This window comes from Mobula birostris, chromosome 18 (assembly GCF_030028105.1).
Source record: "Mobula birostris isolate sMobBir1 chromosome 18, sMobBir1.hap1, whole genome shotgun sequence".
Lineage (NCBI taxonomy): Eukaryota > Metazoa > Chordata > Chondrichthyes > Myliobatiformes > Myliobatidae > Mobula > Mobula birostris.
In genome coordinates this window covers 11,715,224-11,730,289 of record NC_092387.1, presented here as the reverse complement: position 1 = coordinate 11,730,289, position 15,066 = coordinate 11,715,224, and the positions used below count along the sequence as shown (strand labels likewise).

General features: G+C 44.3%; 1 protein-coding gene across 4 annotated transcripts in view; it reads right to left on the bottom strand.

Annotated features, from left to right (window-relative positions):
* roraa (RAR-related orphan receptor A, paralog a) overlaps positions 1-15,066 on the bottom strand; it is a 616,780-nt gene that overhangs the window by 40,074 nt on the left and 561,640 nt on the right. For 3 of the 4 annotated variants that reach the window (XM_072282213.1, XM_072282212.1, XM_072282214.1), the window contains one exon: positions 2,836-2,921. In XM_072282213.1, coding sequence (XP_072138314.1) covers positions 2,836-2,921 — 86 coding nt within the window. Of the gene's footprint in view, positions 1-2,835; positions 2,922-8,535; positions 8,620-15,066 lie in introns of those variants that run through there. The other variant, XM_072282215.1, reaches the window with a different exon arrangement.

The window sequence follows — 15,066 nt, the reverse complement described above, 5'->3', positions numbered from 1 at the left end:
AGAATCAGGTTTATTGTCCATGACAAACTGTATGTTGTGAAATTTTAATGGCAGTAATACAGTGCAATACATAAAAATCACTGTAAGTTGCAATAAGAAATATATTTTAAAAATAGTACAAAAAAAGAGAGCATATAGGGAGGTAGTGTTCAGAAATCTGATGGTGGAGGGGAAGAAGCTATTCCTAAGTAGTTGAGTGTCTGTCCTCGAGCTCCTGTATTTCCTTCCCGATGGTATTAATGAGAAGAGGGCATGTCATGGATGATGAGAATTTGTAATGATGGATGCCACCTTCTTGAGGCACTGTGTTTTGAAGACATCCTGGAATGTGGTGAGGCTAGTGCCCATGATGGAGCTGGTTGTATCTACAACTCTCTGCAGCTTGTCTCGTTCCTGCGCATTGAAGCCTCCATACCAGATGGTGGAGCAATCAGTCAGAATACTCTCCAATAGTAAATCAGCAGAAATTTTACAGTCTTTGGTGAGATACCAAATCTCCTCAAACTCTTTGTGAAGTAGAGCCATTAGCATGCCTTCTTCATGACCGCATCAATATATTGGGAGCAGGACAGATCCTCAGAGATGTTGACATACACAAACATGAAGCTGCTCACCCTTTCCACTACTGACCCCTCGATGAGGATTGGTGTGTTTTCTTCCGATTTCCCCATTTTAAAGTCCACAATCAGTTCCTTGGTCTTACTGATGTTGAGTGCAATGTTGTTGTTGTGACCTATCTCAGTCCTGTGCAACTCCTTGTCACCATCTGAGATTGTCCCAACAATCATTGTGTCAACAGTGAATTTATAAATGGTGTTTGAGCCACACAGTCGTGAGTGTAGTGAGAGCAGAGCAGTAGATTTCTGTGGTTTACACAGGTGTAAAGGTATGCAGAACATAGAACAATAAGCACTTGCCCTTTGGCCCATGATGGTGAACTCGTCAATCTGAACAAAGATTGAAAAGGTACTTAAAGTGAGGTGAGACCTGAAAAAAAAATACAGGTTGAACCCACAGGTGAGCTTCCATGAAAACCATTGCTTGCCTGTGAACTATCCATAGTGAGTCGCTTCAAACTACTCAAGAATTTTAATGTCAATCTCAAATTTGCATCCTCTTCACCAGCAAGCAAAACCACTCGCAGGATTCTTCTTCAGAGGTACAAGAGATTCCGCAAATGCTGGTGTAAGGGGGTTTTGTCTCTTACTGCGTAGGCTAATTAAAAGGGCTTCTTTGGTATGTTATATTCGGGAATGCTTCTTTGTTATGTTAAATGCTGAGAAAGTCTCCAGCTAGGTATTTGCTTGGGTTAGTATAGATAGCAGGGTGCTATTAATCAATTGGGATAGTTGTTATGGTTTTGGTGTATTTGAAGATACTGTATGCGCGGGGTTTTGGGGCAGAAGGCGGGAGAGCGAGACAGAGGATAGCCCAGGTGCTGTGATGTCCGCCAATGGGGTCGGACCCCGAGGAGGGCGTTCGGCGAGGAGACGGAGAAGGACTCGTGTGGAGCGTCTGGTCGACCACCGTTGTAGGTCGCAGGCGGCCGGTCGAGGTGGTCCGAGGGGTCGCAGGGTGAAGAAGAAGGGTCCTGAGCTCCAACTGTTTTGTGCACGAAGAGATTGAACTTTGATAAGTGTGGCGCCTTTTATTTTCCTTTTATATTTTATTCTCTATTAATTATATAGTTCCAGTAATATCTATAAACTGTAAATCATTTAATCGTATCTGGTGTATTGTCTGTTATTTGGGCGGGGAGGGGTACATCACACAGCATCCACACAAACTGATTACCCAGTTTGGCGGGGCCGAGGGTTGTTTCCCTAGACGACAGCGAGCCGAGCGACCCTGAGGGTGGCTACACTGGAAATCTTGAGCAATTGACACAAAATGTTGGAAGAACTTGGCAGGTCAGGCAGCATCTATAGAGGGGAATGGTCTTGATGCAAAATGTTGACTGTTTATTTCCCTCTACAGATGCAGCCTGACCCGTTGAGCTCCTCCAGCGTTGTGTGTGTGTTGCCCAGGATTCATCCCAGCAGAAACTACAACCTCTCACCCCATTTGGGAACCTCTAAGCTCTCAGCACGTCCTAGTGACCTGCTCTGTGTGTCTCGGCGTTTCCTCTCATCCACTCCAGAGTCGGGATCCCTGGCTGACTCAATCCCTATTTGCAGCGTCCTAGGAACCAGCCTTTCCTGATAAGTACGTCCTTCTCTAGGTAAGCAGGACAAAAGTGGGAGAGAGAGGAGAATCCACAAGGATGTGCCTACGGAATATGGACATAGGAAGAACACGTGAATGGTTGAGGGGGTATGTATCAGTAGATGGGAGGGAAGGGGTCCCATGTTAATGGGTGATCTGTGGGGTGTGCATTTGAAGGAGGTGGGCTTGTGTAGGGAGATGTGGTATCTGAATCTGAAGCAGGGGAATCCAGGAGGAAGCAGGGGGGCAGATGTCCATTTGAAGGTGATGTGTCCATGCCATGAGTGACATACCCCTGGAGGGGTGATCATGGGTGGGTGAGTGGAGTCCATCAGGGACACTTCCAGGTGATGTGACCATGGGCTGCTGGTGTATCTAAGGTGGATGGTGAGTCTATGGACTTTTTGCCATGTGACACTACTCACAATGAGCACCCATCGACTCCCACATGACAACTGGTGCTTTGTCAACTGAAACGCTATACGAGTTTTACATCAGCATTTGTCCATCCAGCAGTCAGTCCTACCACAGTCATCCCAAAGCTTCAATTTATCAACATCCCTCCCAAAAGGCAGTCAACTGTGGGTCACAGGCAGAGACCTCTCCCACACACCCCTCCATGAGACCTACCTTGCAACCTTCACAAGTGATTACACCATAGTGGATTCCTGATGATTTATCGCCACAGATCTTGCAGGGGATGATTTCAATTTGAGCTGAAAACGAGAAAAAAATATGATTAATCTATTTTTCTGTGAAATATTCCTAGAACAATAGTATTCATAGAACATAGAATTTTACAGCACATTACAGACCCTTCGGCCCACAATGTTGTGCCGACCATGTAACCTACACTAGAATTTCCCTAGTGCATAGCCCTCTATTTTACTAAACTCCATGAACCTAAGAGGCTCTTAGAAGACCCTAACCATTCACAAATAGCTCAAAGTTTCAGCATTTTAAAACCTTACTAAAAGTTTTCAATGTCTAGATGCCTTTCATGAGCACCAAGGTCCCCAGCACCAGTTCACCTATTGACCTGATTCTTACCTGCTTTAGGTTGAGTTTAATAAGATTTTTTCTTGTCAGTTAGCTCCTAGAGAGGGGACTGGAGTTTGAATGCCAAGGATCCTCTCGATGAACAGCTTTCCACCTTAAACATGATCTTGTCTTCTCATTCCACAGTCTCTGATTGACTGGCTGAGCTCTTCCAGTGTTGCCGATCCCAGACCTGAAGTTTTATTTGTTTCTCACGTTTGCAAAAAGGGTCCACTAACCCTGCAAATCTGTGTCTGCAGATACAATCGAGAGCCTCGTAGATGAAGGAAGCCTGCCCAAGGTTTATTAAACCAGTGTGCACTATTGGGAGCCGGTCTGTGACCAAGTATATAAGTAATACAGCCACATTGTGCAGCTGGACCTTAACGGAGAAAAGGCAGCATGGATATTTCACTCAGCACTGGAGGCAGGATGAGCTGCAGAGGCAACTGAGACCTGGCTGTGGGAGCAAAGTGCCAGACGTCAGGCTCTGGAGCTTCTTCCAGACTTAGGGACAGGAGCGATCTAAGCTGGTCACAAAGAGTCCAGTGTCTTCCAGATGTTGCTGCTGGTAACTCACCCGACTGCAAGGAGTCCAGGCATATCCACAGGAGACACTGCCAAGAGAGATGTCAGTGACACCAACAGCACCATCAGAATTGCTGACTGAAGTGTCAAAGGGGCACCGGGTAGAGTGGGTGCAGGCAGTAAAGGGGACAGTATGTGACGATGTCCTTTCATTATGGACCGTGCCTTTAAAAAGAGAGAGAGAGCATGCAGCTGTACAGCACAAACAGCTTGTTACAGAGGGAGAGAGAGGAGGGGTGAGGACTGCTCACAGTTTGTTTGGGATTTCTGCAAGGACACTGCCAGCTTCTGATTTCCTACAGAGAGAAAGAGGAGGAGCTACATAATGGACAGCTGGTGTTCAGCACAACAGTATTTAAACCAGCGTAGTTGCTTGTTTCACAGGACATGCAGATGCACTAAGGTGTGGTGAAATTACCACTACACTTTCAGGTGCCCACGAGTGTGGGACTGAGGATTAATTAAGAGGAATCTATCTGTGATTATTAGTGCGTGAAAGACTGACCCTGTGGAGCCTACCAGAGTGTAACCCTTGCCTGGGTTGGTAGATTATCACTTGAAGACGGTGCTCTTAAGTTGGTCAAGTTTGGCTAACTTGGAAGTTTCGGAGGACAACAGGAAGGATCAATGGCATCGGCTTATGTGGACAACCAAACCACCTCTCTCTCTCCTCAATTCTACTCAACTCAATAACATGAACTGAACTGGCTTCCTTTACCCACCAGCGTAAGACTATATCAATTACCACCTAAGCTTAAAGAAGTTTGGGTTTATAGTTCCACACCTATATATGCATAATCCCTGCTAACCTGTTTGATTTATCTGGTTTTATGTTGTTTTATTACGTAGTTACTAATAAAATAAAATTAGTTAACAGCAAAACCAGACTCCAGATGTGTTCCATTTCTGCTGGATCTTTAATCTGTTACGGGGTATGTAACAAAATTGGGGGCTCGTCTGGGATATTCCCCACTCAAATTGACTAAACCCCTAAACAATTTGTTCATATCCCGGACTAAAAAAAAACCCTTGCTTGTAAATACTTTGCAAAGCATTACTTAGAAGATACTGTGAAGATGGGGAAGAAGGTCCCATGGTCAAATGAGACTAAAGTAGAACATTTTGGTCTCAACACGAAGTGGCACATAGCGTAAATCTAATACTGCGCATCAGCCAAGTAACACCATCCCTACTGTAAAGTATGGTGGAGACATACTGTGGGGTTTCTTTTCAACAGCACGGACTGGAAATCTGGTCAGGATTGATGGGAAAATGAACGCTGCTAAATACGGGGAGATCTGGATAAAAATCTGCTAACTTCTCCCAGAAAGCTTGAACTGGAGAGAAAGTTCATCTTTCAGCAGCAGGACAACAACCCAAAGCACACTGCCAAATCAACCATGGAGTGGCTTCGAATGAAGAAAATTATGTTCTTGAGTGGCCCAGTCAGAGTCCTGAACTGAACCTGATTGAACATCATTCTGTCCACTGCTGCTACCCAACTAACCTGGTACAACTTGAGCAATTTTGCAGAGGAATGGGCAAATCTTACCCATCATGTTGTTCGAAACTAATGGAGATTTATTGAAAAGACTACTGTCTGTAATAGCTGCAGGAGGTGGCACTGAGCTAAGGGGGATGAATAATTTTGGACTGCTGACAGTTCAATTTTTGAATTTGCCCTGTTTTAGTTTTGGCTTTACCGTGAACAAAGGGGCATATTGTTCACAAATAAAGAATCTCAGTTAAATTTATCAAAATCCCTAGATGTAATAGTCATTTATGTGAATAAAGGGTTGGGGGCTGAATACTTTTACAAGGCACTGTATTTATGAAAACAGTTTTGGTATCATCTTTTATATTATTGGCTAGCTTACCCTCATATTTCACCTTTTGTCTCCTTATGGCTATCTTAGTTGCCTTCTGTTAGTTTTTAAAAGCTTCCCAATCCTCCAATTTCCCATGCTCTCTCTTTTCTCTTTATGCTTTCACTTCCCTTGTCAGCCACGGTTGCCTCGTCCTCCAGTTAGTACACGCCATCTTTGGTATGTATGTATCCTGCCTTCCAAATTGCCCCTAGAAACTCTAGCCATTGTTGTTTTGCTATCATCCCTGCTAGTGTCCCCTTCCAGTCAACTTTGGCCAGCTCCTTTCTCTTGCCTCGAATTCCCTTCACTCCACTGTAATACTGATACATCTGAATTTATCTACTTCCACTCAAACTGCAGGGTGAATTTTATCATATTATGATCACTGTCTCCTAAGGGTTCCTTTACCTTAAGCTACCTAATTAAATCTGGTTCATTAATGCCACCCAATCCAGAACTGCCTTTCCCCTAGAGGACTCAACCAGAGGCTGTTCTAAAAAGCCATCTCGTAGGCATTCTACAAAAATTCCCTCTGATGGGAGCCAGTACCAACCTATTTTTCTCAATCTACCTGCATATTGAAATCCATCTTGACCAATGTAACATTGCCCTTTTTGCCTGCCTTTTTTATTCCCTGTTGAAATTTATATCCCAACTTATGACTACTGTTAGGGGACCTATATATAACACTCATCAGGGTCTCTATACCCTTACAGTTTCTTAACTATACCTACAAGGATCCTACATCTTCCAATCCTATGTCACCTCTTTCTAAGGATTTGATTTCACTTTTTACCAAGAGCCACCTCACCCCCTCTGCCTACCTGCCTGTACTTTCTATACAAGGTGTATCGATATAATGTTAAGCTCCCAACAAGGATCTTCTTTCAGGCATGAGTCAGTGCTGCCCCATCATATCTGCCAATCTCCAACTGCACCACAAGATCATATATTGTACCTTATTCCAAATACTGCATGCATTAAAATATAACAGATTCAGTCCTGTATTTATCACCTTTTTCAATGTTATCCCCATGGCATCTCAACTCATCCCACTGACTGCAGTTTTGCCCTATCATCTGCCGGTCCTTCATCACAACCTCACTACACAATGTATACCAATTGCCCCACCCTCAGCCCTAACGTTCCAGTTCCCATCCTCCTGCCAAATTAGTTTAAACCCTCCCCAACAGATCCAACAAACCTGCCTGCAAGGATATTGGTCCCCCTCAGGTTCAGGTGTAACCTGTCCTTATTGTACATGTTATGCCTTCCCCAGAAGAGATCTCATGTTCCAGGAATCTGAAACCCTGCCCCCTGCATCACTTCCTCAGCCACTCATTCATCTGTACCCTCATTCTATTCCTACCTGAGCATGTGGTACTTGAAGTAATCTAGATATTACAGCTTGGAGGTCCTGCTCTCTTGCCCCTTCCCTGCTCACTGTACTCACTACATTGGACCTCCTCCCCTTTCTCCCTATGTCACTGGTAATAATGCACACCACGACCTCTGGCTGCTCTCCATCCCTCTTCTGCAGCCACTCTGAGACATCCTGGACCCTAGCTTCTGTAAGGCAACACACCATTCTGCCTTCTCTTTTGTGGCCAAAAAATCTGCTGTCTGTCCCCCAAGTTTCCTATCACTGCTGCTCTAAATGACTTCACACTCCCCAGCTGAGCCTCGGAGTCAGTCACAGTGCCACTGGCCTGGCTGCTGCTGCTGTGCCCTGATATGTCATCCCTCTCCTAGCAAATATCCAAAGGGATATACTTGCTTCTGAAGGGAATGACACAGGGGAACCCTGCACTAACTGCTTACTCCTCCTAGTGGTCACCTATTTACCATCTGAAGCCTGCAGTATGGGTGTGACCACTTCAGCAAAACTCTCATCTACCAGGTTTTCGGCTTCCCAGATGGTCCTGGGTGCATCCAGATGTAGCTCTTTGACCTTGTCAGTCAGGAGCTGAAGTTGGCTGCACATCCTACAGAGATAGTCATCAGGGAAACTGTTGGGTATCCTGAAATCCCACATCACAGGAGAAGCATTCCACTGCCTGAAGTACCAACCTGTCTACACCTCTTGTACCTCTAACTTAAGTTCTAGCCTCTGCCTGTTCTTGCTGAGCCTGACCACTCCAGCATTATCCACTCCCACAAGGGCCTTTCCACTAACACCCCACTTCTTCTTAAAGGCCCTTGCCAAGTGCCTAAACCATTATGATAACTCAGCCCACCAAAAACTTCTGGAAGTCCAAGCTTTTTTTTAAAACTTTGTGCAGCCTTACTAACTGACAACCTCTTGTGAAGATTGTAGCCTGCTGAAAACTTCCAGAAGTCCCCGAGCTCTTTTTAAACCTCGCACAGCTTTGCCAACTAACAATCCCTCACGATGATTGCAACTTGCAGAAAATTTCCCCAAGGCCCCAAGCTCTTTTTAAACCTCACAAAACCTCAGCACTGATGACCTCTTGTGATGATTGCAACTTGCCAAAAAGTTCCCAAAAACTCCAAGATCTTTTTAAACCTCACACTACCTCACCAACTCATGATCTTTTGCAATGATTACAACCCACTGAAAGGCCCCAAGCTCTCTTTAAACTTTGCACAACTTCAGCAACTGACGACCTCTCATGATGATCACATATTAATCACTGCCGCCCTGGGAAAAACACACTGACTGTCCACTCTATCTATGCCTCATCATCTTATACACTAGTCGTCGCCAACCGGTCGATCTTTGAAACTTTCCCAGTAGATCCCGAAAAAGAAAAGAAAAATAAGTACACAAATATATTATGCCTGATAAACCTTTTGATGCAAAAGCAAATTTTACCCTTAGAGCGCATATGTGAGTCATATGTAGTAACTTCTACGCTGAAAAAGGACCACTCGACAATTTCATGTCCAAAGGAACAACTTTATCTGGGACAGCAAAACCAGTGCGGCGGAGGGGCTTATACACACGTGCAAAAAAGACAGGAAGTAAAACCCCGTAACCTCGGAAACAACCTCTGTTTACAAACAGCTTTCCGTAGCAGCAGTATTGCTATATCACCATTATCCTAATTGGTATTAACTTATCTTTATAATGCTCACATTACAACACCTTTAATTCTAAGTTTCATTATTTAATTTTATCGCAGCATGAAAAATAAATGAACAAAAATTGACTGTTGCACTCAGTGTGATGACTGGGGCTGAATACTTTCTGCTAGTTCTGTGCAATTTGGCTCATAATTACAGACAGCCAGTCTGAGACAGTCTGTGAGGTGTCTGTCAGCAAGACAGCTCCTATACTTAGATTTAATAACTTTCATCTGTGAAAATGCAATCTCACACAGATAAGTTGACCCGAAGTAGACACTGACTTTTAGTGCACATGTGCTGAGATGAGGAAAGACTCCCTGACAGGCCCCTAAAAGTCACCGTCCCTTGATCTTGCTTTAAGCTCAATGTCATTTTGCAAATCAATTATTTCCATTTCAATATCACTTGGCACACCAAATACTTGCTGGAATTTGGCTGCTATCTGTTCTAAATTGATCGGTAGAAATGGGTTTGAAATAATTGCAGCAATATCTTTCATGACGTTTAACTCCCCAAAACGCCAATCGAACTCTATTGCCAGTTTGTCTAGGTAAGCACAGTACTGCTCAGGGTGAAAAGCATTTTTTTCCCTTGATGGCCTATAACAGTTTCTCCAAGTTGGGGAAGTGTGTCAGCCTCCCGTTCTTTAAATTTGAAATCCAAACACCGAGCTTGGCCTTAAACACATTTACTGCGCTTATCATGTGGGGCAGGTGTCAGTCTTTCCTATGAGCTCGCTGTTAAGTGCGTTTAATTCAGCCCTTAGGTCTGTCAGAAACCCTAAATCCAGTAGCCATGCATCTTCTGACAATTCCTCGTGCTCCTCGTTTCTTTATCTCAGGCAGCAAGACAACAAGCTGTTGCAGCACAGCGCCCTCGGAAACCTCCTGATGGACTGAATATCCGAATGGGTGGTTTCCTTTGTTGGACTGAATGTTGAATCTGCCACGTTTTTCAGGTGTTTAGTATTGGTGAACTGTTACTGAGACACTAGTATAGGTTTCAGGGATACACAAGCTAATGACACCACTGATTTTTGTTTCCCAGTTCTTTTACACTTGGGGAATGTTGGAATTTAAAGGGAGAGAAGTGTTGTAATGTGAGCATTATAAAGATAAGTTAATACCAATTAGGATAATGGTAATATAGCAATACTCCCACTACAGAAAGCTGTTTGTAAACAGAGGTTGTTTCCGGGGTTGCGGGGTTTTACTTCCGGTCTTTTCTGCGCACGTGTGTATAAGCCCCTCCGCCGCACTGGTTTTGCCGTCCCAGATGAAGTTGTTCCTTTGGACATGAAGTTGTCGAGTGGTCCTTTTTCAAAGTAGAAGTTGCTACAAAAGGTATGAAGTATTGTAATATTCTTAAAGAAAGACAGCTATGGTCTGTTTAGTAGGCTAGTTACAGTGTTTTCTTGGTTGAATTAACTTGAAAGTTTCACAAAAGCATTTTATGTAATTCAAATACAATTAGCCCAAATAAAAAGCCTCAAGTACAATCTGAGTTGTTTTTTCTATAAACAATTTAGTAGGTAGATATTGCCTTTCACTAAGGCCAAGGTAGGGGATCTTGGGCTTAAAAAGGTTGGCGACCACTATTATACACCATCATCCTTATTTACTCCAAAGAGAGAAACCTATCTCACTCAACCTATCCTCATAAGACATGTACTCTAATCCGGGCAGCATCCTGGTAAATCTTCTCTGCACCCTCTCTAAAGCTTTCACGTCCTTCTCATAATGAGGCCACCAGAACAGAACACAATGTCATAATAAGTAAGCAATATATCAATACAAGTGTTTTTCTTTTCTTTTTGCTGCTAAATGAGTTTCACCTAATTATTATGGCTGGATTAAGTCGTGTGATGATCTATAGTAACACATACTGAGATGTAACAAGGAGACTAGCAGGAGAGTTGTGTTACAGAATTTCATGGTAGGCAGGATGGGAAGGAACAACACATCACTCCAAATGTGGTCTAACCAGTTTCATAGAACTGCAATATTACCTGTGGCTTTTGAACTCAATCCCCCCAATTAATGAAAAGCAACATATCATACACATTCTTAACCACCCTATCAATGTGTACAGCAACTGAGGGATTTATGGATATGGTGCCGCAAGATTCCTCTATTCTTACATGCTGATAAGAATTCTACCATTAACCTTTTATTTTGCCTTCAAATTCGACCTTCCAATGAACATAATTTCACACTTCTCTGGACTGAATTCCATCTGCCACTCTCTGGCCAACTCTACATCCTTTCAAAGTCCCGTGTATTCTACAACAACATTCTACACCACTCACAATTCCACCAACCTGTCAAATGGTACAAGCTGGATCATCTGCAGCTCAACATTAGTAAGACAAAGGAGATGGTGATGGAATTGAGGAAGACTAAGCCTATATTGCTTCCTGTTTTTGCTTTTTGTTGGCTTCGTGGAACAATCTATGTTCCGTGCCTATTCTGGTATCTGTCCCCCACTTTTCCTTCGCTACATCGACGACTGCATTGGCGCTGCTTCCTGCACGCATGCAGAGCTCGTTGACTTCATTAACTTTGCCTCTAACTTTCACTCTGCCCTCAAGTTTACCTGGTCCATTTCCAACACCCTTTCTAGATCTTTCTGTCTCTGTCTCTGGAGACAGCTTATCCACTGATGTCTACTATAAGCCTACTGACTCTCACAGCTATCTGGACTATTCCTCTTCTCACCCTGTCGCTTGCAAAAACGCCATCCCCTTCTCGCAATTCCTCCGTCTCCACCGCATCTACTCTCAGGATGAGGCTTTTCATTCCAGGACGAGGGAGATGTCTTCCTTTTTTAAAGAAAGGGGCTTCCCTTCCTCCACTATCAACTCTGCTCTTAAACGCATCTCCCCCATTTCACATACATCTGCTCTCACTCCATCCTCCCACCACCCCCCACTAGGGATAGGGTTCCCCTGGTCCTCACCTACCACCCCACCAGCCTCCGGGTCCAACATATTATTCTCCGTAACTTCCGCCACCTCCAACGGGATCCCACCACTAAGCACATCTTTCCCTCCCCACTCCCTCTGCATTCCGCAGGGATCGCTCCCTACGTGACTCCCTTGTCCATTCGTCCCCCACATCCCTCCCCACTGATCTCCCTCCTGGCACTTATCCGTGTAAGCGGAACAAGTGCTACACATGCCCTTACACTTCCTCCCTTACCACCATTCAGGGCCCCAAACAGTCCTTCCAGGTGAGGCGACACTTCACCTGTGAGTCGGCTGGAGTGATATACTGCGTCCGGTGCTCCCGATGTGGCCTTTTATATATTGGCGAGACCCGACGCAGACTGGGAGACCGCTTTGCTGAACACCTACGCTCTGTCCGCCAGAGAAAGCAGGATCTCCCAGTGGCCACACATTTTAATTCCACATCCCATTCCTATTCTGACATGTCTATCCACGGCCTCCTCTACTGTAAAGATGAAGCCACACTCAGGTTGGAGGAACAACACCTTATATTTCATCTGGGTAGCCTCCAACCTGATGGCATGAACATTGACTTCTCTAACCTCCGCTAATGCCCCACCTCCCCCTCGTACCCTATCTGTTACTTATTTTTATACACACATTCTTTCTCTCACTCTCCTTTTTCTCCCTCTGTCCCTCTGAATATACCCCTTGCCCATCCTCTGGGTCTCTCCCCCCGCCCCTTGTCTTTCTTCCCGGACCTCCTGTCCCATGATCCTCTCATATCCCCTTTGCCAATCACCTGTACAGCTCTTGGCTCCATCCCTCCCCCTCCTGTCTTCTCCTATCATTTTGGATCTCCCCCTCCCCCTCCAACTTTCAAATCCCTTACTCACTCTTCCTTCAGTTAGTCCTGACGAAGGGTCTCGGCCTGAAACGTCGACTGCACCTCTTCCTAGAGATGCTGCCTGGCCTGCTGCGTTCACCAGCAACTTTTATGTGTATTGCTTCCTGTTACTATTGATGGTGGGGACATGAATGTGGTGAGGACCTACACGTATCTGGGGGCGCACCTGGATGACAGACTTGAGGGGAGCACCAACACAGACGCTGTGTACAAGAAGGGCCAGAGTCGCCTCTACTTCCTGAGGAGACTGAGGTCCTTTGGAGTATAAAGGCCTCTCTTCACATGTTCTACCAGCCTGTTGTCACCAGTACAATCTTCTATGTGGTGGTGTGCTGGGGCAAAGGCATCAACACAGGTGATGCCAATAGGCTCAATAAACTGATTAGAAAGGCTGACTCTGTAATAAGAGTCAAACTGGACACACTGGAGACTGTGGTACAACAAAGGACCCTATGGAAAATCCTGGCAAATCTGGACCATCTTTCTCACCCTCTGCATGCTGCCTTTGCTGAACAGAGGAACACTTTTAATAACAAACTAAGACAACTGCGCTGCTTCAAAGAGCGCAATATGAGGTCACTCTTACCCTCGGCCTTCAGGCTCTATAATGAGTCAACCTATAGCCAGGGAAGTGATGACCCCCTCCTGTTAGACTTTTTTTTCTTTCTGCTCCTCTTCTAATATTTACATGCATGCACTTGTAATGTGACATTGTAATTTCCTTTGGGATCAATGATCTTTCTATCTAACCTTTGCATCATCTGAAAAATTTATTAACTCGCCCTTCCATTTCGTCATCTCACATTTATCAAGGTCCCTTTCACTGGTGAACACTGAAGTGAATATTCATTAAGGACCTTCCCTACCTCTTCCGACTCCAGGCACTTTTCCTCTTTTATCTCTGATCAATCCTACCCTTACTCTAGTCAACCTCCTGTTCTTCATGTACATGCAGAATGCCTTGCAGCTTTCCTTAATCCTACTCACCACGGACTTCTCATAAACTTTTCTGGATCTCCTAAATACCTTCATATTTAAAACTAATTTGTTATTATTATTTAGTTTTTTTTCTATTGGCACAATTTGTTGCCGTGTGCACATTTGTTGTTTGTCATTTTTGCTTGTGTGCAGTTTTTCATTGATTCTATTGTGTTTCTTTGTATTTACCGCGAATGCCCACAAGAATATTAATCTTAGGGTAGTATATAACAACCTACATGTACAGTACTTTGGAAAATAAACTCATTTTGAACTTTGGACATCTTAAACTCCTAATCTCTTGAGCTACTCTTGAAACCCTTTTTTACTGGATATCTCTGGAAATACAGCTCATTAGCCTCTTGCTAACAGCCACTGGATTCTGCGGTGAGAAACCCAAGTTTCTCAGGATACATGTGTCTAGGGTCTATGCGACTTTGGTTGCACCACACCTGTGAGATTGGCATGGCTTGCCCACCCAAACACAGACTTGTGTGAATGCTGTGTGATTTACTGCCACCGGCAATCTTCTGTTGGCAAGAAATAACAGAACGTACATACCATACAATTATAAAGAAAGTATATTTATGAACATTAATTTAACCAAAGAGTTATTAAACAAAAGAAAAAAAATTATAATTAAATGGTCAGATGTGCACGTAAGTTAGAGCTCATCTTGAAGTTGTCTGTAACTCGTGCACTAGACCCTCATCTGCGTGAAAATACACATCTCCTTCCCAATGTCATTTGAAATCCATCTCAAATAGATGGCGTTTCCCACGGGAGTATTGGTCCATCCTCCCTAAAGCCATTCATCTGCACAAAGCACCTTGTGCAACAGGGATGGCATCCTCAGCCATCTTCCCTCCTGTCTTCTCCAAGCTCCCACCAAAAAAGACCTCGACTCACACCAGTGTCCCTCTCTGCCCAATGCTCTCTAGAACCTTCTCCCAATTCCACCATCCTGAATGGCTGACACCACATCCCTAAGCTGAACAACAAAGCTCCTTATCTCAGCTCAAACCCAAACAGGCTGAAAGCAGAACGGACTGCTCTTACAGAACTGCGAAAATGAAATACCTACAGCATAGCAGTTAAAATCTTAACCGGGGTGTTAAACTCTACTAAGCAGGGTCATTATCACAGCTGCACTCAGGGGGGCCATAATAGAGGGCTCATTCACTGAGATTATATGGGTAGGACTCAAAAACAGGAAGGGTGCAATTACTCTGATGGGATTGTACTATAATAGCCACTGGGACACTGAGGCAGACTAAGGAAAGGTGTAAAACCAGTGGGGTCGTTGTCATGAGGGACTTCAACTTCCTTAATATAAATTGGGACTTTCTGTGTGCAAGAGGTTTAGAATTTGTTAGGTGCATCCAGGCAGGTTTCTTAAATCAACATGTAGATAAATAGTCCAAGAGGAGAGGCTGTACTGGACC